A 25,584-nucleotide genomic window follows, 5' to 3' on the forward strand; every position below is an offset into this window, starting at 1 on the left:
CTCCCCACCCCCTGGGTAAATAAAGTTGTCTTAGTAGCGTGCCCTCCTGTGCGGCCTTGTCACCCATCCTCTGCACACCCGTTGTGTTTATTTCAGTTCTCTGGATCGTTGGCTTGTGTTTCAGGATAAGCCTTATGCTCAGAGCTCTTTGTGTCATTTCTATTAACCACAAGTCGAGGAGAAGCGGAATGCTTTTTGGAAGCCAGGTTATTTTAGTATTCACATAGTTTATAAAGGGGCCGAGATTTCGGAGAAAGGAAGCAAATATTTTGACTAATGTGGTTAAACAGCCTTCTTTGTTGACAAGTTAAGATAATCAGGTGTTCTGTGTTTTGCCACTTCCTCGGTTACTTAATAAAGCACCCTTTCTCGTGGTAATGGCATAGAATGGTAAATTCCTCAAGGAAGGCCCAAGGATATCAGGATGGCAAAAACTCATGTCAGAGACAAGGGGAGAAGGATCCTGGAAGGCTCGCTGTGTTTATAGAATGTCTTTTTTGGCAGATGCTAGCTTTTTTTTTTTTTTTTGGACATTGAGACTTTACTAAAGTTCTTTGGGTTGTACAGCATGAAAAAACAAACTTTCTGGAGTCTGATACTCAGGTGGACTACAATGATGTCAGGCATATGATCACCAAAGGACCACAGCCTCTGTGTGTCTAAAGGGTTTTTGGAAATCACTTCACCTATAGAATGCACTTCACATATAGAAGTCCTCTGCTTCTGACATTCAGTCAACAGTGTTGCTGTGATTGGAGGGTGAAGGGCCCAGCATCATCTGGAGCACACCATGTCTCATGAGGTCAGCAGTAAACTAACATGGTACAGTGACTCTCACCCACCTTGTATTCCATCATAGGCATTGGATCCCCTCACATCACCACAAGAACAAGGCTGGATAGGGTAGAATAAGATAGACCACTGCTCTAGTTTAATTTTTGCTACTGTGATAAGTCATTTCCAGGTCACAATCCATCACTGAGGGGAGTCACGGCAGGAGCTCAAACAGATGCTAGCTTTTAACACAGGTTTTAAGGACAGCTGGGAGGAGCCGGGTTACAGGACTATTTGAGGCATTCGGGGAAAGATGGCTACTGCAACTTAAGGCTCTTACGGTACAATTTGAGCCTTGAAAATGTGGTCTTTTAAATAGTGTGTGTTACAGTTGCGAGCACCCTCGGTTGAGGCTAATGAGGGAGCTCGAGTGGAGCAAACCCTTTCATTGCTCACGTGGGGCTTGCACAGAGGTGGGCCACAGGAAGCTGTGTATCGGCACAAGGAGTGGTTGCAGAGACCTTCCCTGCCTTTTATTTGTTCTGCTGGCTATCGTGGAGATTAAACCCAAGGCCTTGCCCCTGTTAGGCAAGCTCTCAACTACATCTGTGGGGCAGTGCGGGGCCATCCGAGAGCACTACAGCTAGTGAGGTCCTAGCTGAGATGTCTGTAGCTAATGGTCAGCATATTCATAGGCGATAATGAAAGGGAGGGATGTAGACTCCATTCTGAGCAGCATTTGCACTTGGCCCATGAGACTCATGTGCAAGCAAGAGCCAGAAGGTAGCCTGTGACAACATTTAGTTTTGTGCTAGATTTTTCTGCAGGCCAAGGGAAGAAGCACTACCATTGGGTATTTAAAGAACGGCAGTGAGCTTACAAGGTGAAGGGTTTACATGAAGCTGACTAGTTTGGGAATAAGAGGAGAAGTATTTTGAAATGGTTGCATGGAAAAGGGCGTAAAACTGTTTTCTTTTGTATACTAATTCTCAGAGGTGAATGGCCATGATGCTCTTAAAAGGGAAACTAATATGCAGTGAATTCTTTTTTATTTTATTTTATTTATTTTATTTTTTTTTATTGAGAAAAGGAAAAAAAAAAGTTTCCCCCTCCTCCCAGCCTCCCATTTCCCTCTCCCTCCTCCCACCCCAAGGCCAGCTGGACTATGACTGAAAAATGCAGTGAATTCTTAAAGATTTGTTTCTATTCTCTCTAGCTGTGCATACAGGCATGTGTCTGAATATGGGTGCGGCACATGAATTGCAGGTACCTGTGGAGGTCAGAGGTGTAAGGTCCCCCTAAACTGAAGGCACAGGAGATTGTGAGATGCCCAGTGAGGGCTAGAAATTGAACTAAGATTCTCTGCAAGAGCAATGCAAGCTCTTAACGTCGAAGCCATCTCCCCAACCCCTTAAAGCATTTTTTTTTTTTTTTTTGAGCAAACAACAATTCACAAATTAGGTAGCCGCCCACCAGAAATGGTTCTGAAGCCCCACTGAGGAAATGCAAAAGGGGAGATCTCATTGGCCCAGCATAGAAGTAAAGCAAAGAAAATGATTTTTTTTTAAATCCCAAACACCTACACAGTTATTGTTGACTACTTCTGATGCATTGAGCTTGAGTGCTGTTGTCTTTTAATTTAGGCATTTATAAAATATAGCTCAAGTTTCGCTAATGTTTGCAAAGTAAGCAAAGTTATAGTCACTTCTCGTTTGGTGAAGCAGCTGGTTGGCTTTGCCTGCTCAGACTCTTTAGGCTGTGACACCATTTTAGATGACATTTAAAAGGCTGATGCTATGGAGTACATGTTGTGAGATGCAAATTATGAGCAGGCCCAGAGAGCAGACTGGAAGGGCGTGGTGCGTGGCAGTGTCTAGACCCTGTGTTAAACTTGTAACTGAACTGAGAATCCTGCGCTGTTGCATTTTTCTCTGAATGAAGTTATTTATCATGTGTATCTGTGGGATTTCTGAGTCATTTCCCTCTTCTCATCTGTGGACCAGAACTCAGGTAGAGTCAGGTTTTCTCACGCTGTTTGCACTTCTAGTGGTACAGAACTTTAGCAGAAAACAAGGCTCCAATGGTAGAACTTCACGCCTTCGTTAACTTTGAATATTAGTTAGAAAAGATGTTTTCCCTGTGTCCCTAAAACCAAGGTAAGTGTAGCAGCTTAGGAAGGAAGAAAGGTCGTTGAGTGTTTGGCACTGAGTAGCAACTAGAACTTGATTGGCAATGAAATACCTAAACAAGGCCCAGAGAAGTAGGATGCTTACAGAGGGAGTTAATATTTTCCTTTTAGATACTTTCTTTTAATGTGCATAAGTGTTTTGTCTGTATGTATGTATACCACATGTCCTCCTGGTGGACGTCAGACAAGGGCATCAGATCCCCTGGAACTAGAGTCATGGATAATTGAAAATTACCATGTGGGTGTTGGGAATTGAACCTGGGTCCTCTGGAAGAACATCCAGTGCTTTTAATAACTGACCCATCTGTCCCGCTCCTGTTTTCTTATTTTGAGACAGAGTCTCACTATATATCCCAGGCTTGTTTTGAACTTGAGATTGTACTGTCTCAGCCTCCTGAGTACAGGAATGTACTGTCTGACTGGAAATAGATCCTTTAAAAGGAGAAATTAGAAATTTTATTCAATTAAAAATTAATTGAGCCGGGCGGTGGTGGCGCACGCCTTTAATCCCAGCACTTGGGAGGCAGAGACAGGCGGATCTCTGTGAGTTCGAGACCAGCCTGGTCTACAAGAACTAGTTCCAGGACAGGCTCCAAAACCACAGAGAAACCCTGTCTCGAAAAAAAAAAAATTAATTGAAACTAAATTGTAAATAGGAGAGTAGTTAAAGCTTCCTTTAAATACATGGAAAGACTATTTAGAAAGAAAATTGGGGCTGGAGAGGTGGCCCAGGGTTAAGAGCACACTGGCAGTTCTTCCAGAGGACCTGTTCCCAAGCCCCACATGGCAGCTCACAACTGCCTGTAACTCTACTTCCAGGAAATCTGACACCTTCACACAGACATGTGTGCAGGCAAAATACCAATGCACATTAAATAAAAATAAATAAATCGGGGGAAAAATCAATTTATAGAATCCAGCTGGTTAGACCAAGAGGTGTTGAGTACTCTGCCCCATGACAGGGACACACCACTGCCAGTTAGTTGTACATATTTACCGACAGTTTTCTAGGTCACCTGTTGGCAGGTGATTTGATATGGGTTTCTTTCCTATTTCCTACCCCCTCCTTCTACTTTTTGAAAGTTTTGTGCTATAGGCCTGAGGAAACGGGAGGAAAATGAAGAATGAACTCAAGGAATTTCTATCCTTCTTTTTTTCACTTTACCCCCACTTAAATGTCTACTTCACATTTCTTCTTCTGGAAAATGCTTCTCCAAGTGTGCATTTCTTGGCCTTTATTTGAAACCTAGGCTCCCAACAACGCTTCCTTTTTGTCTGGAATACCATGTCCTGGATGTCTGTGGAGATAACAGGCTGACTTGCCTCCTGAAAGCTTTCTTCCTTGACAGACTGGTTTGGCCCACTCTATAAACACTCTTGCCTGCTGACTAGTAGTCTGTGTTCAGGAGGCCCTCAGAAAACACTGCACAGTGACCCTGACTTCATTTGGCGTAATGTGTTTTGGCTTGCTTGACCTCACCAGAATAAAAAATGTGCCTACTTAAATTATTGTATTGGTAGTTTTAAAAAATTTTTTTTTAGAGATACTTAATTCATTGGAAGAGTCTTGGGACTGCTTTAGCAAAGGTTTAAGTCCCTATTTAATGTTATTTCGTCTTGAGAAATGTTTAGTATAGAGTTTTAATCACAGTTAGGTTACTGTGGATTCTGAATTTTAACTTTGAATTACTATTTTTTTTTTCTCTTGTTACTTTTTTTTTCTAGACAACTGGCTGGCAATGACCTTTCTTTTATCCACCCAAAAGCCTTGTCTGGGCTGAAGGAGCTCAAAGTCCTGTAAGTATGCGCTTTTCGAACTTTGCAGCTGACTGTGTATTTTCTTTCCTGCATAGCCAACATGCTTGGAGCTAGGTTCAGCACACTTTCTTTTCGTTGAGGATTAAAAGATTTAAGGCATGGCCAATGGGTAGTGGAGCAGGCTGGAGGCTGGTCTGGGCAAACTTGGGTCTAGATAATAAAGGTTAAAATCTAAATAGCGAGTATTCTGATCTCCAAGGCATCATGGACTTTGCGTGCTGCTAATGTATTGGGTGGAAACCGTATTTAAGCTTTATTGGTGGGATTTCTTTCTACTTACTTTATGGCTGCTACAGGGATTTTTGAATTAGTCAGCCCTAAAGGGAGAGAGAGAGATAGCACTTTGCATGTTAAAAGCATTTTAGAGCTAAAGAAATTGAAGTGCTCATTTTTTATAAAGATAGAGATCAGAAGAGAAATTTCTGGCTATACATAAGCTTGGAGGGTTGACAGCCACCATTTTCCCTCCCGTTCCACCACGGCTCTGGGTAAAGTCACCAGGCCTCCCTGACTCAGATTTTAGGTGATCCTGTTACTTCTGTTATTCAGTGGTTATGATTCGTGTTAAATAGTCATCAGCGTGACTAGAGTAACTTTAGGTAAAAATGGAAACGATTTGTTTTTCCATAGAACTCCCTGCCCCTGTTCTCCCAGCTTTACAATGACTGAGGCGTAGTTATGTTTCTACCAATCCTGCGGGCCCTGAAGACATGGCTGCTGCTCCCCAAAGCCCCAATGTCTGCTTTCCTTGCAAAAACTGCCTTTCTCTGGCCAATGCCCAGTTTTCAGGGCTCTGCTTCCTTCCAGTGTGAGAAGGCGTTAGAAATCATACATCATAGTGAACATTAACTAGGCACAGGAAGGAAACAAGCCCTGGAAATGGGAACTGCTGAATAGTTTTAAGAGATGGCCTAGGATAGCTGCATAAATTTCATTTTGGAGTTTAGAGCAAACGCTTTTTGACATCTTACAATTTTCTTGCCTTGGATGCTTTCTACCCCACACATCCCACTTCTGATGCCATTAGAAAATTTTTTTAGGGAAAAAAATGGCTCATATTTTTATATGAAAAGAAAAATAGTATAATGGCTTATTAATTATAAACCAATAATTTTGTTCCAGAACACTCCAGAATAATCAGTTGAAAACAGTACCCAGTGAAGCCATTCATGGACTGAGTGCTTTGCAGTCTTTGTAAGTAGTGTTTTGTTTTCTGCTTTCTTGGGTCATTGAAAAGCCGTGATAGTTGCTATAGAGTAAAACTGGAGCCCCAAGACCAGAGGAGATTTCTCCTCTTCCCTGGTCTGACAAGGGGGATGGCCAGTTGCTGGTATTAGGATAGGCCATGGTGAGGCATACGGTGATCCTTCAGTCTGCTTTCTTTCTTGGGAACATCTGTAAGTATACTGCTATCGATGTGTACATGGCTGCCGATGTCTTCGAGACCAGGGTTAAATGAGTGCAGGAGTTCTGGGGTCTTGTATCCTAACAGCCACTATGATTCTGGTTTAGGCAGCAGTAATTGGTATACATTTTGAGTTTACTGTCTGACCTGTGGGCTCGAAGTACTTATTGTGTATAACTTGGCAATCTGAACTGCCTCCTTTTCCTATATTTTTTCTTTTTGATGAAATTTTGGTTTTTAGACATATTTAGGATTTGAATTCTCGTATTTTTTTTTTCCTCTGAGCAGTCATTAACTTTGAATGCTTTCTCAAGTACCACTTTATTTGCTTTTTTACATTCTTTACATACAAAGAGCTTGGCTTTTATATGGATTCTAAATGGTTTTCTTACATTGGCGTTTTTGATAAGTAAAGAGAAAATGACTGTGGCGAGAAGTTCAAGTAACTCCCCTAACAGCACACAGCTAGTAAAGGCACAGAGGGGATTCAGAACCAGACAAACTTGTTTAGAATCCCAATTAATCTGTATTTCTGAGCAGAGATTCTGGTAATCAGTGTGAAGTGGGTGTTAGAGTAGAAACCTACTAATAAAACATACGTTGTAAAAGTTAAACTTTAAATCATATCTGTCACAGACAAGGAGTAGTATCCTGGGTGTTGGCCATTTAAGTTCTAGTTCAAATAGAAGTTAAGATTATGCGTATTAAGTAGCTCAATTTACAAAAGTGGGAAGTTCTGGAACAGAAGGATTTGTTGCTTACCAGAGCACCTTTGACTCAAAATGAGTCAGAATGAGTTGCTTCTATAGAAATATACAAAATTTTACAGAAAAATACAGAGATTGGCTAAGTAAGCTCTTGCAACTAAGGCATACATGGTGTAAGTGTGTGTGTGTGTGTGTGTCTGTCTGTCTGTCTGTCTGTCTGTGTGTGTGTGTTCTGGTCTGCTTTCATATGTAACAGAAACTATAGGAGGAGCTCTGCATCGGGCGGGCGTGCTATATTTAAGAAGTGTTCTTGGGTTTGTTAGCATAGTGGGTGTTGTGGTCAAGTGAGATACCATTGAAATCCTACCCTGGTGTAAACCAGCCTTATCAGTACTCGAGTCAGTTTTCAAATCTGATCTTCAGACCTAAATTACGGTAAGGAATTCCTTGTGGTTTCGCCACAGACCTTAAAAGGAACAAAGTTCATTAGGCGTTGCAATTGACCAGAAGGTGTTTGAGATAAGTGTGTGCTTGATGGTGACTGTAAAGTCAGGGTGAATGTAGGTGTTAATAAAAAGATAGTGTAGCAGCCTCTCACAGACTCATTACCAGAGTAGAATATCAAAATGGGGATTAGAATGAGCCCTATAATAGTTTTCCTTCACATCAAATTTATATTGAATATTAAAGGATCTCAAGTAGTAAATGTCCTTGAATTTCTTAAAGACTTTTAAAGTATCTTAAGACTATACTCTTTGCTCTGTTGAAAGGTTAGAAAAGAGAGCTTTTGATTACATAGAATATTTACTGATCACAAATTTTTCAGCACTAGAACAGTCGTAGAACATGGGGTCACAAACTGTGCTCCAAGCCGGATTCAGTCACTTGTCCTTAATAATCCAATTAAGAGTCAAAAGGGGGAAGCAGAAAAAGGAGATTTATTCAATGTGGCTACATTGGAAACAGGAACGTAGAGATCTAGTGAACCCACAAGTCCTGTCTTTGGGATCCTGACGTGAGATTAAAGTTTGAATGAAAGGCCACTGAATGATCATCCAAGCAGTCAGACTCAGGGTGTACTCCTGCCTGGCACTGACCCGCATCATTTGGGCTTTGGTCAGATCCTGCAAGATGGTCAGACAAGGTGTTAGAAATGTGTGAAATCTGCCCGGCTCCTTACAGAACTATATGCAATATTTTAACACTATAATTTTATTTAAGGCAAAAAAATTTAAAAGATGTGAGTTTGAGTTTTAGGGCTAAAATGCATTCCTGAGAATTGATACTATACATTTTCAAGATAAAATATGGTGACTATATTGCTAACCTTTTAAAAAGGGTTTTTGTTGTTGTTTATAAAACTTAAAAGTTAATATACACATACTGCATGGAGTTCTGATGATAGAACATATGGCAGAAGCCCCTGTAATCTCTTGCTGCTTAGTATCCTGTAACAGTCCATTGTACTTCTTCTTGGTCTGGGAGGAGGGTTGTTAATAGTGTAGGTCACTGGGACGCAGCCCCATTTCTCTGTTTTGGCTATAGTGTTGGGTTTGAACCCAGAGTGTTTCAAACACTTGCCAAGTGGTCTACCCACAAGTCACACAAAACCATATTTAAAGTTTTTCCTTAAAGCTTTGATCCCAGTATTAGTCTTCACAGTTATAGGTGTGTCGCTGATGCCCACGTGAATTGAGTACAAAGATTAAACTCTTGAGTCCTTTATTTTACAAGAGTCCACCAATTACAAGAATACACCAATGTGGAGGAGTATTGTTGGCTCTTGCAAGTGCCTCCAGGCATTATTAAATAGAAATACAAATGAGCATCGGCGATAAAAATGAGCTATTTAACTCTTAAACTGCTATGACACTGAGAAACTGGGGAAGAATTTTAATCTGTAAACAAAATACAACCCAAATTTCTTTCTTGGCCTGTGAGGCCTGTGGAGTCTGGACCTGTTTACAGTCACAGGTGTGTTTCCCTGGACCTTCCACTCCTGTGTTCCCAGCACTCTGGCCTTTTGGGAGCTGTGTGGTCTCACCAAGCTTGTTCCTGTTGGCCTTGGTCTTTGCCTGAAACACTTCCTGCTCAACTACTGCTTCTTCTTGCCCTTGCTAATTCTTTAGGCTCCAGTTGAAATATCATCTTTTAAAAGATGATTATCTAGACCATGTACATTTTTGGTGGCTCCTTCTGCTCCCAGTGTCCATCAGTTTTTATCCCCATCCCTACTGTTTACTTGGCTACACTTTGTAAGCACTGTTTATTTTGTAATTTATTACTCTGAGCATCTCCCATAGGGAGTGCCCTATGCCATTTCAAAATCTTTTATGTCTAACAAGATGCTCCATTTGAATGTAGAGTGAATTGCAGCGAATCAAATCATCTACAGGTGTAATTCAGTTACACTGTGTGATGAATCTGTATGATTATGATTAGTGTCTCTTTTCAAGAAATAGATTCCCGGAGGTTGTGACTTGTATCTGTGTGTTTAAACACTTTCTTATCTATTCCTTAAAGTGTAAGTAACAGCTAGCCAACTAAACAGCTCTGTGTCTAGTACATTGCCAGTCTGTTATGTTGAAGATGCTAGTCTCTCTTCATGGGTAAGCTCTAGAAATACCCAAGGAACGTACAAACCTAAAGATTTTTATGGCTAATGGAGTCATCAGGCAGCTGTGCAGTTTCCTAAGATCTCTTTCCAGTGTTGATGCTATCAGAAGAAAATGCCAATTAGATACCCACAAAGACCCATGGTCATTAGTCCTTGCTAACAGACCTCAGGAGAGAAAATGTGTTGGGGCTGAGAGCAGGTAGCTGGGAGTGGTAGGTGGACCAGTAAGTTGGAGCAGGATAAAAAAAACAGAAGGCAGGGAAATCTCTTTAAAACGCAGATGTTTTGAACTTTAAAGTTGCCAGATGCTATTTCTGAAAAAAAAAATGCCATTCTGAGTTTTTATCAGTTTTTTTTCTCTTCCCTAACTTTCACTGAGAGGTCCAAGGCTATGAGGCAGGAATGCATGTGATAAACATCAGCAAGAGATTATGAGGAAGGCTGGGATTTCCTGGCTTGTACAGTTCCTCATCCTGCTAACGCCAAGCTGCCTTTATATTGAAAAGTGATTATAACAATTATACTTGGTTATGGCAACAGAAAGAAATACTTGGGATTTAGTTTCCAGGGTTTTAGATGGAGACTTAAACACTAAATAATCCTGTTAATAAGGTGCCCCTTAATTCTAGAATTTTCTGAAAAAAAGAAACCTTAAAGCCACAGTAGCGTTGATTGGAGAGTCTTATTTTTCCTGTGAACAATCTGACCCTTTGTGAGGAACTTAGCTTTGGCAAGCTTAAATATTTAATGCTAAGAGAGAAGTTTGTCTTAAGAGAGAAGTTTTACCAATAGGACATGTTTTAGCTGATCTGGTAAGGGAGTTGAGAATCTACTGAAATGGGTTAGTTGCTATTTAAAAAACTAAGTATTTTCTTATTTTTCCTTTTGGTATCAAATTAGAGTAGCAGTTAAATTCAGTCTAAAATATTAGCTCTACTGTAACATTGGAGGTAAAGTAGATTATTTGCTTAGCTTCATTTTTCATTTTCTGTATATCTTTTTTCATGTGGGGTGTGTGTGTTTACATGTGTGTGGGCACACACATTAACTGCCAGACCATCTCTTTAGCCTTATTTCTGTATCTCAGGTAGGTATACTCTGAAACATAAATTCCCAGTATGAGCTTGGTGAGTTTTAAGGACACCCTTCTGGAATGAAGTTAGCCCGAAAAGAACTCTGATGTACTGGAATTGGAAGTTTTCGGTTTGTTGTTGTTTTTCCAGACTTCTACTACAGTTGAATAAAGAGAGATCACCATGGCTCTGGCTAGTTTTCTGACTCCTTTCTGTTTGGAAGCTCTAGAGCTATGCTCTTTGGATTGACTCCTTCCAGTAGAACTCATTACTGACTGTGGATGTTTCTGCTTCTCAGACGCTTAGATGCCAACCATATTACCTCAGTCCCCGAGGACAGTTTTGAAGGGCTTGTTCAGCTACGGCATCTGTGGCTGGACGACAACAGCTTGACTGAAGTGCCTGTGCGTCCTCTCAGCAATCTGCCAACTCTTCAGGCGCTGACCTTGGCTCTCAACAACATCTCAAGCATTCCTGACTTTGCGTTCACCAACCTTTCCAGCCTGGTGGTTCTGTATGTGGCCAACCCTTTTATTACTGCGTATTTGTGTGAATTTGGGGGCAAGATGAATTTCTTGTGACACGTTATAAAAGTGACCCAGTGGTCCTGCTTCTGGACAGTTAGTATTTGGGGGAGTAGCCTTTGATAACCTCAAGCATGCTAACTTCTTGAATAATATCTAGTCAAAGATGTTGAGTCTTTTAAAAATAAGTAGCCACTTGTATTCATCTTGTAAAAATAATTGGTTCATTCATCAAGTACTTTTTTATAACTTTGTAAAATCTTTGTTTCTATCCTAATAGTGCATTTGTTTATTCAATAGTAAAAGAAGGGAAACTGTTTTAAAATGCTCAGAAATGAGTTCAAAGGATGTTTTATATTTTTCCAACTTTTCTCCTCAGAAAATTCTTGAAAGATATAAAATGTTTCATCTTCCAAACCTCAGTAGACATAATACAGCCTCATTTCTTCTTTCTTTTTTCTTTTTTTTTTCTCTCTTTTTCTTTTTTGGTTTTTCAACATAGGGTTTCTCTGTGTAAAAGCCCTGACTGTCCTGGAACTCGATCTGTAGACCAGGATGGTCTTGAACTCACAGAGATCCCCCTGCCTTTGCTGAGATTAAAGGCGTGTGCCACCTTTGCCCCTTCTTGTTTTTGATGGTCTCATTTCTTTTAGAATCTGTTTCCATCCTCAGTGATGTAAAGTCCATAATCCTGCCTTCTTACCACAGAGAATGCACCAGTGCTCTGTTTCATATGAAGGAGCTAATCTAAAGTTTTATTTTGATATGAACCAAAATCAAGTAATCTTCAATGTGTCGCCATTGTCGGCATTAGCTTTCCCCAAATGTTGCTATTCTGTGTTCAGGGCATCTGTGTAGTAGGCCACTGCCAGCTTTCTGTAATTGAGTGTGGAAATGTTTAGCTATCCCGCTGCTTTCAGCCATACCAGTTTAGACACATTAAGCTTATAGCAGTTGCGTTTGAGAGATGTGAGTGTCATTTTGGTGTTTTTTTTTTCCCATAGGCATCTTCATAACAATAAAATTAAAAGCCTCAGTCAACACTGTTTCAATGGACTAGATAACCTGGAAACATTGTGAGTACATTTACATTTTATACAATCACACTGTATTGGGATAGTACAGTCTTAAACTTACTGCAGTTAAAGGGAGGACCTTGTTGAGAATAGCTCATTATTAATTCACTTCAATTAACAATTCAATTTTCACTATCTAATAACCCACTTGTGAAAAATAATTTCAATTTGTGATTCAAAACTGATACTTAAATGTGAACTTCAAACCCTCCCCTAAAGATTTGTACCTTTCCAAAACATTAATTTTGTTAAATTGGTGACAGTTTGGGAACTTTGACATTTCTAAAACCCAATTCTATTTGGAATAGTTTGCTACTGTTGACTTTTCTTGATGATTTTAGTAACCTAGCTAATTCTTTAAACTGGGTTGAAACAGCATGTCTGCTTTCAAATGCTGATATGTGACAAAATAATATCTTAAAATATTGCATGATGCTGTGTTCCCTCTAGCTGAAGAGGGATTTCTGAGTATTTGGGCTGCACGTTGTTCCAGTCTTAAAGTAACAGACCTTGGATAATTATGTGTAACTGAGACTAGACTGTTTTTCTTGTTTTAGTTTATATTAGTTGCATTATTACCTATATCCTGAAATTCTAGTTAACTGTGAGCTATTGAGAAGACTTCAAATGTTATAGGACCTTGATCAACCTTCCTGTCAAAACACATAATAAACACCAGTGGATATTTGAGTTAAAACTGGAGGAAGAGATCTCTAAACTCAGGTCTCCTCTGCTAGATGTATTCACCTAGGTAGTAATGAAAGCTAGCCCATGCATGCTGTTCAAATTATATTAAAATTAATTCTCTTCCGGTTAATTCAGCTTTTATTTGCCATTTTCGCTTCTATGTAGAAAAGGAAAATAATAGATTCCAAAGGAGCTGGGCTCTTGAATTTCTTTTCTCTCTCATTCTGAAATCATCCACAGTCACCAAATGCCATCATGTTCTTTATGTTAGGAGAAATTAAAATTTAATTACTCTCAGAACTAGACCTGCTTTGTTATAAACCACCGTGGCTTTATCTCTCCCTACTGAATATATCATTATCAGTAATTCATGACCTGCATGAGAACAGTGCCAGTCTTTCCAATGGCTTCTCATTTCAAGTTCTTAAACCAGAATTGCTGTCTACTCCAAGGGAAGCCTCAGTTCATACTCTTACATGGATACTCAATAAATTCTACTTGATGGTAAATTTTCTAAGAAATGACACGAGATTCTTGTGGTTAGTCCTCCGTGGCATATGATCTGACAGTTCCCTGAGCTTGAACCAAAAAAAAAAAAAAAAAAAACCATAAAGATAACTTTTCTTTTTTAATATTTTCTAAATATCTGTAAATTAAATTTAGCTCCTATATGGTTTTAAATGACAGTGTAGTTGGGAGAGAAAGATTGCCAACTATGGGTTGTGATAATTTAACATGCATTTATACCAGAATGTCTGATGAATTATAACAGCTAATCACTATTCTTAGATATTTTCTCTTATTTTTTCCCCTAGGGACTTGAATTATAATAATTTGGATGAATTTCCTCAGGCTATTAAAGCCCTTCCCAGCCTGAAAGAGCTGTAAGTGTTGCTTTTTCCCCTTATGCTGAGCATCCTGGAACTCATCATTCAATGCTCTAGTAACTAGGTCTTGGAGCATATCCTTCTCGTTACCTAGATCTATAACACACACAGACATATACACAGTCAGGCCACAAATCACACTGTATTAGCCAGCACAAATGGTTGTGAGCATAGGTTACTGTACAGGGATGCAGGCTACAGAAACTAAAAGGCGTGAGGTACAGGCTGCCTGGATGACCTTACAGTCTTAGTTTCACCAGAAAGGTGGGACCTAAATATCAGCACACAACTGTTTCCATAGAGAATTCAGGTGTGAACAAATAAGACAGATCATTCCACAGAAAGATCTCACTGAAGCCTGGGGTCATTGGAAGATAAATCACTGAAAGAAAGGAATTTGACCAGACCTAAAGGGTGGGAAAACGTACAGACGTGAAAGGGATGAGAGCGTCTGGAGGCGGGGTTTGTCTTGAACGGAGATAGTAATGTATGTGGAACAACAGAGACTGTTACAAGTTGAAAAGTCCTAATGCAGAGGTAAAATACAGGCCTCTGTGATGGAGATTTGGAGCTTATTTCTCCGTAGATCTTCATGCTATAAAGTTGTCTGATGGCGAAGCAACAAGAGACCAATAAGAAACCAGGCTAAAGAGAGGGCTTAAGAATGAAGTAAAAAATGACCTGGAATTCAAAATTCAGGTTTCTCAGTTTGAACGATGTTTATGTTAGCATTATCCCTTCTGTTTTATGTGATGCTGAGCAGCAGTGGGCACTCCGGTTTTAACTGGTTTCTAAGTGTTTCTCTCCTGTTCTTCTAGGGGATTTCACAGCAATTCTATTTCTGTTATCCCCGATGGAGCATTTGGTGGTAATCCACTGTTAAGAACGATGTAAGTATTTTTGAAAGTTTCTTTGAATATATAATCATGTGCAGCTATGTCTAGAAATACCAGACATCAGCATCAAAAGTAAAAAACTAGGGCTTTCTAATATATGGACACAGGGGACATAGATTTAATCTCAGAGTGCTCATCAGCATATGAAAACGTTGCCTCTTTTGGATATTTTCACAGCCATTTGTATGATAATCCGCTGTCTTTTGTGGGGAATTCAGCATTTCACAACCTGTCTGAACTGCATTCCTTGTAAGTATTATGCAAGTTTAAAAACACACCTGAATATTTATGCAGCTTGTTAAATAAAAAGCAAGAATTAGCATTGTTGTAGCTTCATAAAGCAAATACCCTTTCTCTGCCCTCTATGTGGCATTTCAAAGGGTAACTTTTAACAACATAACAGTATTCTTATTTATGTGAGTACTTCACCAAATGTTTACATGTTTAAGAACCTTCAAGAGATGAAACCAGTATATATGTTTATGTAATTTCAAGATTACAAAATGAAAATACTATGAAAGAAAAGTTTGTTTTAAATTAATTTTTTTCTCTCTCTCCAATTACTTAGAGTCATTCGTGGTGCAAACCTGGTGCAGTGGTTCCCCAATCTGACCGGAACGGGCCATCTGGAGAGTCTGTATGTGGGGTGCTTTAAAGCCGGGTCATGGAAAGATGTCATTGCAGTCCAGTGTGCTAGCAGAGAGCCAGTGCTTTTTAGTGATGGGAGTGGATTTACGGCCATTCTTCCAAACTCCTTTTGTGACTGTCAAGATGAGTGTATTAGGCTGGAGGTTGTGTAGCTGAGACAGAGTGCAGCCTCCATCAGCTGTGGACAGATCTGAGAAGGTTACTGAAAAAAAGTAGCAACTAAATGGCTAATTAGAAGCAGAACTTCAGAAATCCAAAGGCAGGACCAAACAAACCAACAAACAAATAAACAAAACAAAACAAAAAACCCAACAAAAACAAAACAAAACCACCATGGAAGGGTTGCAGTTTATGAAAATTAATAATGTCCAGTCTTTCAGAATTAAATTTTTATAATTAGACTATGAATACAAAACATATACTAAGGCAGCATACAGATGATTAAATATAGATAAGAATCACATGGAATGGGATGTGGGATGAGACATTTGGAAAATGATTTGAGACAAGATTTTAAAATGACCGTCTTGAGCCCCTGAACGTCTGGCTACAAACAAGATTCCTAGTCAGTGGCCAGTGAAGGGCATAGAGGTCCATTTGAGATTTTGCCCTCAGCCTACCAGATAGCCAGCCACCTTGGGCCTTTGTAGCTGAGGGCTATTATCTGTAGAAGCTTTACTCTGGTGTGCTATTTTAGTGTTAAGATTTTCATGTAGGGAATAAAAGAGGTAGGGAAGCACCAAGAAAGAGTTCCAATTTGGTCTTTAAGGTAGTTTGTGCATGTTGAGAATACTGGACCAGGTAGAGAGAGGAGAGTGTACAGTAAAGAGATCAAGATGTAGAACAATGATGTCATGGCCAAAGCCCAGGGACTAGATAGCACCAGTCAGCTGTGCTCCAGGCATCCAGTCCATATTGGAGTTCTTCTAGAACAGAGGGCATGATCAGATTCTTTTACTGCTTGCTTTCTGAAATATTGAAATATTTCACCCTTGATCTGCATAGTAGCAAAAAGAAAGGAGAGGAAAGGTCAGGTAGTAGCATACTCTATTAGAAGAAATAGCTGGTGATCGACTACAAGTGGGAAAAGAGGCAGAGGAAAGAGCAAGAATATTTCAGAGTGCAGAGCTGGCTGACAGAAGGAAAGGGTAGAAATGTGATTTGCAGTTGGGTTCAGGGTCAAATGTGCTAGGTGTGAGCAGAGATAACAGGTTGGAGGAAATCAAACCCGTTACCTGGACAGTGTTAACACTGGGCCACAGCTCTTTTTCATTTTTGTGAAGATGTGTTGAGAGTTACTTCACCTTCCCCGTGCCTATCTTCGTTGGTGGTTAGGCAGCGGGGTGCACAGGCACCTGTGCACTGGAGTACGATCATTCACTTATTGTATATGAGAGAAATGTTTCATTTACTGTCCTGACTTGAACTGTCTCTTAGATGAACAATTGTTTTCCCACAGAACCTTGACTGGGACAAAGATAAGCAGCATACCTGATAATCTGTGCCAGAACCAAAAGATGCTGAGAACTCTGTGAGTTGGGTGATCCTCTCCTTCTCCGTATGCCTCTCTATTATGCGTCTTACAGATGCTCACTTATTTTGAATGAACTATGTTCATAAGATGGCTTCGTGCTTGATTATTTATTGTTGGTTCCATTCATGTAAGTGAGGAGCTTACTATTTCACAGTGCAGGGAGTATGCATCTGCATTTTGATTTTAGGATTGTACATTATGTTATTATGTATGAATTGTTTGGTTACTTTATTAGGAGCAAAGTAAACTAGAAGACTAGTTGTTCTGGTTTCCACTTGGGCGTCACCCCCAGGCACATGCGCACACATTTTCTTTCTCATCCGTAACTAAGCAGATCCCGAAGCATTGAGTCAGGAATGGACTAATTGTAGCTTTCACAGATGTGTAAGCTGACCTAGAAATTAAAAGCGAAGGTGGAAAACTCTCACCCCAACAAACAGTTGGATCCTGATTTAAGTACTTAAAGGAGGTAACAAAATAAACGACGGATGACCGAGTAATTACATGTTATAGTAGATTCTCTAACGTACACATGATGACCACAACGGACAGAAAACCCAGTGGCACCAAACGTTAACTACTCTGACATAATTTCATATAAATGATCTAAAAGATGCAGCAAAGCATTTTCATTAAAGAACAGCATATGACATAAAAATGTACTGGAAAAATAGAACTTTCTAGAAATCTTTTGTTTTACTACTCAACACACCTTTATGCACATGTTGTGTTGCAGAACTTAATAGAGCTTAGCATATTTTATATTGTCTACACTCAGCACTGCATCCTTTAGCTTAATAAATTTCAAGTCTGTGCTGGAGGCCTACAAGCATCTGGGAAAGCCAAACTGGTTTGTCTTGCCCAGCTATCCTCTCTGGAAGACCTTAGTGTTGCTTTCAATGCTTCTAGGCACAGCACTTTTTATGTAGTGTTTTAAGAATGGCATTAAGTTGTTCTGTTGTTTTTAGGGACTTGTCTTACAACAATATAAGAGACCTTCCAAGTTTCAATGGTTGTCACGCTTTGGAAGAAATGTAAGTTGGCTTTTGACTTACTCTGTTTTGCTGTGGTATACTGTTAGGTCACCAGTCAGTTCAAATAGTGAATTGTTAGAAGAAATCAGAAGTTTGTATAGTCGAGTGTTCCTGTAAATAAAATGTCCTGTGCCTGATGTGTTACTGCAGTGAACATTTCTTTTATGATTTGTAACAATGAGGTTTTTTTCTGTTACCTGGAAGATATCCCCTCTCCTCCCCTCCCCTCCCCTCTCCTCTCCTCTCCTCTCCTCTCCTCTCCTCTCCCCTCCCCTCCCCTCCCCTCCCCTTCTCTCCCCTCTCTCCCTTCTCTCCTGTCTTCTCTTCTCCCCTCCCCTCTTCTCCCTTCTCTCTTCTCCTCCCCTCTCCTGCATTTTCTCCTCTTCTCTCCTCTCCTCCCCTCTCCTTTCTTCCCCTCTCCTCCCCTCTCTTCTTTCCCTTTCTTCCCTCTCCCTTTCCCCTCCCTTCCTCCCTTCCCCTTTCCCTTTTCACCCCTTCCTTTTCTCATCTCTTTACTCCTCTTTTGCTCTCCTACTTTTTCTTCCTATACTATTTATTATGCAAGTTCTCAAATCTTTTCTCACTAGTCATCTTTCTTCTCTCATATCTGAATAAGATTGGTGGGAATTTAGATAGGGTACCAGTTAACTCTCAGTATAATTTGAGACGTAATATCAGTTAGTCTAACTTTTTCATTTTCTAGATAAAGAAATTGCAAGGTTAGTGTTATATATAAATATTAAAATTTAAAGACAAATCTTCACAGAGAACATTATTTTTCAACATAGAATGTTTCCTTCTTGTTTATTAATCCCTACCTTTCCTCTCTTTCCCATTCTTTCTTTCCTTGTTTTAGTTCATTGCAACGTAATCAAATCTACATGATAAAGGAAAACACTTTTCAAGGCCTTTCATCCCTAAGGATTCTGTAAGTTTTTCTGTGATATTTAAAGACAAAAGCTTTGTCAAGCTATAAATTTACATTTCATGATTGTCTTAGGTTTCCTTCTGCTCTGGTAAAATACCCTGACAAAGGGAAGGAAAGGTTTCTTTGGCTCAAAATTCCAAGTTGTGGTTACTGCAGGGAAGTCAAGGTGGCAGGGACTGAAAGAGCCTAGTCACATGATGTCACAGTCTGGGCCATATGACCTCACATTCCAGGTCATATGACCTCATAGTCAGGTCACATGACATCACAGTCCACATCACATGACATCCACAGCTCAAGTCATATGACATAACAGTCCAGGTCACGTGACATCACAGTCCAGGACAGAGATGTTAATAAATGCTTGACCTGCTAGTCTCCTCCACTCTACAGTCCAGGATCCTCTACCCAGGATATGGTGCCACACACAGTGAGTGATTCTTCACACCTCAATTATTTAATCAAGAGAATGCCCTATGAATACACCCAGAGGCTAACCTGATGTAGACAGTCCCTCATTGACACTCTTGTCTGAGTATTCCATATTGTGTCATGTTGACAATGAAAACTGTCACAATGATTTCCATGTTACTAATAACACTTAAAATATGTTTGATATTTTGTAAACAACATTTAGACTTTACCTTGTGATACTTTATAAAGAATGTACTTTTCCTCATAGCTCATTTATGATTTTGGTCCTCAGCCGTGAAATGCTTCTAATTTCAAAGTAGGAACTTGTTTGTGTTCAAGTTACAGCCGAGGTTTGGTGCTTCATTAGTGCGAGGGAAGGCTGACCCCAGCCCGTGTGCTATCTGCAGCTTGCCTCCTGTAGTCAGGAATATCGTGGAAACACAGCCAGGCCTCTTGCTGAAATGTTGACTGAAGCTGTTTTTCTCATGCTGAGCCACAATTGAGCAGTAGCCGGAGAAACCATGTGTCCAGAAGATGAAAAGATCCACTCTTTGGCATTCCACAGAGAAGCTTACTGGCCCTGTTCTGGAGTACCTGTCTTGTTAAATATAGTACATTCGCAGCAGATGTACCCATTTAAAAACTTACCTAAATATAAGGACATATTTGTGCCTGGCGCTCTACTAAGCCTGGGAATATAGAGGTGGCTAAGGACAGAAAATATAATGTTCTCAGTTAATGCACAATTTTTAAATACAGAAAAGATTTGAAAAATTGGCACTAAGGAGAAATTACATGTATTGAATCTGCTTTTCTAGTGAGTTCCCTTTAAGGAAAAAACAGACTGGAGTTGTGGCTTGGTGGCATTGTATCTGCCTTTTACACACAATACTGAGTTCATTTTTCAGGGTACAGGACCAGCTCCTGTCTGCCATCACTTTTAGAGCACTGGTAGTCGACAACTGAAAGCTGGTCTTGTCATGGGTTTCTGTTACGCAGGACATGTGTTACACATTTTTCAGTCTTTTAATTAACAATAAGGTCCGATTTAAATGTGGCAATATTTCCCTGGCTTGTTAGTGCTGTGGTATCAGAAGTTTTCAGGGTGTGTCCTGTAACGTAGGGCTAGCTCTAACATTGATAGGCGCTGTATTTCCTGCTTTGGGAAAGAATGATATCGGAAGCTCTTTTGAGTGCTCTTGTTTGCTTATTGATTATTAGTCTTCTCTTGCAGCCTCACAACTAGGCCTCGGGAAGGCAAACAATATGAAGCCCATTTATTATTTTTTTTTTAAAGCTTTGTCAGGACTTGGGCTTTTCCTGCCTGGTTAATAGTATCAAAGGTGATATCATATCACACTGTTTTGGAACTGGTACCAGGATGATAAAGTGAGAAAATTCACAACTGGTTCGAGAGGGATGCCAGGTACAATTAATGCGACAGGGAACACATTCTAAGAAGACTGTTGTGAAAGAGACTGTAAACATTTACAAAAGGTTGATAGGCAAGATGGAAGACCTGGTTAAGGGATACTGTGTTGCTGCCCCAGGTTATAGAGTGTAGTCTGAGTAACTGCCTGGAGTTTGGAGCGTTTATTGGAAATAGTTACCATGTTGCTCTTCGTTGCAGGGATCTGAGCAGAAACCTAATCAGTGAGATTCACAGCAGAGCTTTCGTGAACCTTGGGACAATTACTAACCTGTGAGTAAACGAATGGTCTGCGCAGTACTGTCACGAGGAGTGAACGGCCTACCAAACCTGTGGTCAGGTCAAATATTTAGAGAGTTCTTTCGTTATCTGAATGCTAAGCTGTGATGGTATAGTCACAGCTTCTTAAATGCCAAGACCCATGCTAGATCTATCTTTTCAACACATCGAAGCTTCATTTTAGTTATCTAAAATATAACTAATAGTTTTTGAGTATTATACCTAAGTAAGATAAAATTATATATCATAAGTATCTATTTGCGATGTTAATATATAGGCACAGATTTTCCTTTTTATTATTTTTACATGTGTACGTGTCACAGTGCGCATGTGGAGGTTAACAGGCGACTTTGGGAGTGGGTCCTCGCCTACTGTGGATTTGGGAGATTGCACTCAGGTTGCCAGGCTTCACAGAGCCCCTATCAGCTGAGCTGTCTTGGCAACCTGATGGAGAGGTTTGCATGTGACTTGTGTCTTGGAGGGTTAAGATGAAGTATCTTTCATATATATTTCAGGGACGTAAGTTTCAATGAATTAACTTCGCTTCCTACGGAAGGCCTGAATGGGCTCAATCAACTAAAACTTGTGGGCAACTTCAAGCTGAAAGGCGCCCTGGCAGCAAGAGACTTTGCTAATCTCAGGTGTGTTTGTTTGTGCCCACTCTTCCTTCTTTTAGTTATAGTAGGCCCCAAATTACTGAGCATCCTATTTTTCTCTCCCCCCACTGTGGTTTCCAGATTTTTCTGGTAGGTTGTAATTTAGGAGTATTTTCTATCTCTGCTACCTCTAACCTTGCAAACTTGGTGAAAATAGAACATGAGCAGTGTCCCATTGTGTCAAGAGCATGAATTAAGCTCTGGATATTCTCAGAATAATGTTTGTCAGAATTTTTTTTTTAAATGGACTTATCATCAACAACAAGATACATGAAATGTCCAGGAAAAACTGTCCTAGAGACTGCACATTTTTGGGGTTCCAAGACACGTCAGACAAAGAGCTTGAGCATATTCTTGTACAAACAGAGAATACGTTCACTTCGTTTATATGAGAAAAGTAACATGACCTGGGGTATTGATTTTAAATAGACTGTTCCTTTCCTATGACAAACTGGGCATGGTTCAGACATATATAAAAGGATCACTGAGATATTTAAATTGCTGCATGGCTGTGAAATTTTAGCTTATGGCTTGATTTGCATCCAGACATTAAGAAACAACTCATAAAAGGGGGACCTCTCAGCTGTGTTCTTGAGGTTTACCAGAACTCTTCACAGATGAGGAAACTGGTCTGGGGAGGGTACATAGCCAACTGAAGGCATGTGCCAGGTGTTTCTGGTGCCTTGGCTGGGCTCAGCATTTTTGCAGGACTAAGTCCTGTCTGTGGATCTGGAATTCAGTGTGTGTTTTACAATTCTTTTCCCAGGTCTCTATCAGTACCCTATGCTTATCAGTGTTGTGCATTTTGGGGGTGTGACTCTTATGCAAATTTAAACACAGAAGATAACAACCTCCAAGACCACAGTGTGACAAAGGAAAAAGGCAAGTGTGTCCACTCTGAGAACTCCCTAAGGCATTAATCAGCCTGTCTTGTGTTTTAATCAGTTTGAAAAGGATCAAAATGTGAGGAAAGTGGCATTTATTGTGTTACCTTCATAAAAAAAAAAGAATATTTTATGTATTCTTTGACAACTTTATACATGTATATAATGTATCTTGTAGCTATCTAACCCTAGTGCCCTCCCCATTCCCCCAGGCTCCCTCCCACCAATACTTTTTTTTCTTCCTTCTTTTTTTTTAATTTATTTATTTATTAAAGATTTCTGTCTCTTCCCCGCCACCGCCTCCCATTTCCCTCCCCCTCCCCCAATCAAGTCCCCCTCCCTCGTCAGCCCAAAGAGCAATCAGGGTTCCCTGCCCTGTGGGAAGTCCAAGGACCACCCACCTCCATCCAGGTCTAGTAAGGTGAGCATCCAAACTGCCTAGGCTCCCACAAAGCCAGTACGTGCAGTAGGATCAAAAACCCATTTCCATTGTTCTTGAGTTCTCAGTAGTCCTCATTGTCCGCTATGTTCCCCCAATACTTTTTACCTCCGTCTTTAATGCTATCAAGCCTTCTATAGCTGATCTTGCACTAGTCGCATCAGAGAAGAATTGTCGGGAAGTTGGTTCCTGCTGAACTGTGTATCATTTGAGTTGGATGTACTTTGTTTTCTATTCAGGTGCCGCTGATGCAGCAAATGTCACCAGCACTGCTGAAAATGAAGAACATAGCCAGATAATCATCCACTGTACACCTTCAACAGGTAGTGTCCAACCTATGTGGCTGCCATTGCTCACTCTAAGTAACACTGGGTAGATGGACCTAAATGTCTGGGGAAGGATGTGATTTCTGTGGGTAGAGGAGAGGTTAGTTGACCCGATAAAAGCCCTCTTTCTAACTCAGCCTAATGCTCTAACTAGCCTAACTAGTTTGGAAAGTCACTTCGGATTCACCAGGGATGTGCTCAAGGGATGTATGTGTGTGAATTACCCCACCATGTTTTTTTGAGTCAGGGTCTTTTACTGAACCTGGAATACATTGATTTAGCTCAACCAACTGGCCACTGAGCTGGAGGGATCCACCTGTCTGCTGCCAACTCCTCCATTGCGGGGGTAACAGACATGGGCCTCTACGCCAGGTTTTTTATGATCAGATCCCACTCCATGTTCCTGTGCTGCAGGCGCTTTACCAGAGGGGCTAGGTCCCTTGTTCCTTCATTTCTTTCTTTGTTTGTTTGTTTTTAGAGACAGGGTTTCCTGTAGCAATCCGGGATGTCCTGAAACTCAGTCTATATACCAGGCTGACGTCACATTCACAGAGATCCACCTGCCTCTGCCTACCAAGTGCTGGGATAAAAGGCGTGTGCCATCACCACAGTCTGTCTTAATTTTTTAAATGCAAATTTGCCTTTCTTTCTGACTTACTTCCTCGATCTTATTAGTTCTGCGAAAGTTACCAAACTGCTGCCTTTTATTTGGTTGCGATTATAGTGGCATATTCTGCCTAATAGACCAAAGAAGATGGACTTCTCCTTACCTGAGTTATAGAAACACAGAGATTCTGACAGATACCCTAAGACAGAAGCAGTTTGCAATAAAGTCCAGATCCTTCTGTGAAATCAGATGCTTTCTGAAGGAAGCAGTAGGCTTCCAAAGACAGAGTCCAGTTGTTAGGAAAGTAGCCCCACCTGTCTGAGAAGTAGTTCCCAAAGGATAGTGTTCTTGCCAGACGACCTCTCTTCTGGCTTGTGTTGGTGGTGGTTGTTTTTTTTTTCCTGTTTGTTATTTTGTTTTGTTCCAGACAGGGTTTCACTATATATCTCTGGTTGCCTGGAACTCACTGTGTAGACCAAGCTGGCCACAAACTCGGAAATCACCTTACTCTATTGATTAAAGGTGCTCCATCTTGTCCAGATCTGCTCTTATTTTTATAGAGGTCTGAGTTCTGATTTGGAAATAAAGGCCAAAAAAAGTACTCTCTTGTAGAACTTCCTAAGGATAGTACAACACAATTTCAAAAGCTTTTGTTATATGGAAATCAAAAACTGTGTAGCATTGACTTTATCTGATTAAGATGGGGATGATTAAATGGCTCAGGAGTAACGGGACTTACTGCTAAGTCTGATGACCTGAGTTCAATCCCCAGGATATACATGGTGGAAGGACAGAATCAAGGCTAGCAAGTTGTCCTCTTACCTCTAAGCATGCACCATGTCATATATACACTCTAGATTCAAGATAAATAAATGCACATGTAATTTTTTAAATATATTGTTTAAAAATAAGACACTTTGTTGGATGTATAAATTCCCATGACAGCTCAGGAAAATAAAATATGTCTTTAACCAGCTATAGTATATAGTTTTGCTCAGCTTCATAGTCAGATTTTTTTATTTTGAATTTTTAAACAAAATGTGATATAACTAGCATATGAAAATTAGTGGCTAAGATAAGTAGTTCATCCAGAATAATGACTTATCCCTTTAATTCCTGCATTTAGGAGGCAGAAGCAGACTGCTCTGTGAGTTTAAGGTTAGCTTAGTTTATATGGCAAATTCCAGGACTGCTAGGGCTAAGGGGAAAAAGGGACAAACAGCTCAGCTACTAAATGAGTATTCATTGAAACCCAGTCTGTTTTTATACCAAGATTATTTATAAATAGTTAATATCTGTGTGATTTAATCTTAGTTATACTAGCTTAGTGAGTCGCCTTCGTCAAGCCAATTAAAGGCTTTCAAATGTCAGTTTCTTTGAAGATCAGGTTAACTGTACCTAGCTTAATCTTCCTCTCCGGGTTGCCTTTGAAACTGTTAGCAAACTATGTGTGCATACATATGTAGAGACCAGCAAAAGAGGGAGCCAGTATTTACTGAAGTTAACAGTACACGTGGCAGCCGATTAGGTCTACTCAGCCTGCTTCTGTGTAAGCTGCACATTCTGTGAAACAGGCATTATGGTCCACAAGGGATAGGATGGAATCTGTACAGTCTAAGAGGAAGGACAGCAAGATACAAGCCCTCTGATTACAGATTTCAGTATTTGTACCAAGTACCTTTTATTAGCTGGACATTGCGCTATGTGTATTAATTTTACATAAACTAAAATTTCTTTTGGTTATCTCCATGTGA

General features: G+C 40.2%; 1 protein-coding gene across 1 annotated transcript in view; it reads left to right on the plus strand.

The window, feature by feature from the left end:
* Positions 1-25,584, plus strand: part of Lgr4 (leucine rich repeat containing G protein-coupled receptor 4) — a 100,449-nt gene that overhangs the window by 71,478 nt on the left and 3,387 nt on the right. The window contains exons 3-17 of the mRNA XM_041678839.1: positions 4,688-4,759; positions 5,903-5,974; positions 10,881-11,096; positions 12,111-12,182; positions 13,685-13,753; positions 14,575-14,646; positions 14,830-14,901; positions 15,221-15,289; positions 16,760-16,831; positions 17,803-17,868; positions 18,725-18,796; positions 20,841-20,912; positions 21,434-21,559; positions 22,341-22,456; positions 23,137-23,220. Of these exons, the coding sequence (XP_041534773.1) occupies positions 4,688-4,759; positions 5,903-5,974; positions 10,881-11,096; positions 12,111-12,182; positions 13,685-13,753; positions 14,575-14,646; positions 14,830-14,901; positions 15,221-15,289; positions 16,760-16,831; positions 17,803-17,868; positions 18,725-18,796; positions 20,841-20,912; positions 21,434-21,559; positions 22,341-22,456; positions 23,137-23,220 (1,322 nt within the window). The remainder of the gene's footprint in view (positions 1-4,687; positions 4,760-5,902; positions 5,975-10,880; positions 11,097-12,110; positions 12,183-13,684; positions 13,754-14,574; positions 14,647-14,829; positions 14,902-15,220; positions 15,290-16,759; positions 16,832-17,802; positions 17,869-18,724; positions 18,797-20,840; positions 20,913-21,433; positions 21,560-22,340; positions 22,457-23,136; positions 23,221-25,584) is intronic.

The sequence above is a fragment of the Microtus oregoni genome, unplaced genomic scaffold (genome assembly GCF_018167655.1).
Source record: "Microtus oregoni isolate MIOR12 unplaced genomic scaffold, Mior012 000031F_ref0000149, whole genome shotgun sequence".
Taxonomy (NCBI): domain Eukaryota; kingdom Metazoa; phylum Chordata; class Mammalia; order Rodentia; family Cricetidae; genus Microtus; species Microtus oregoni.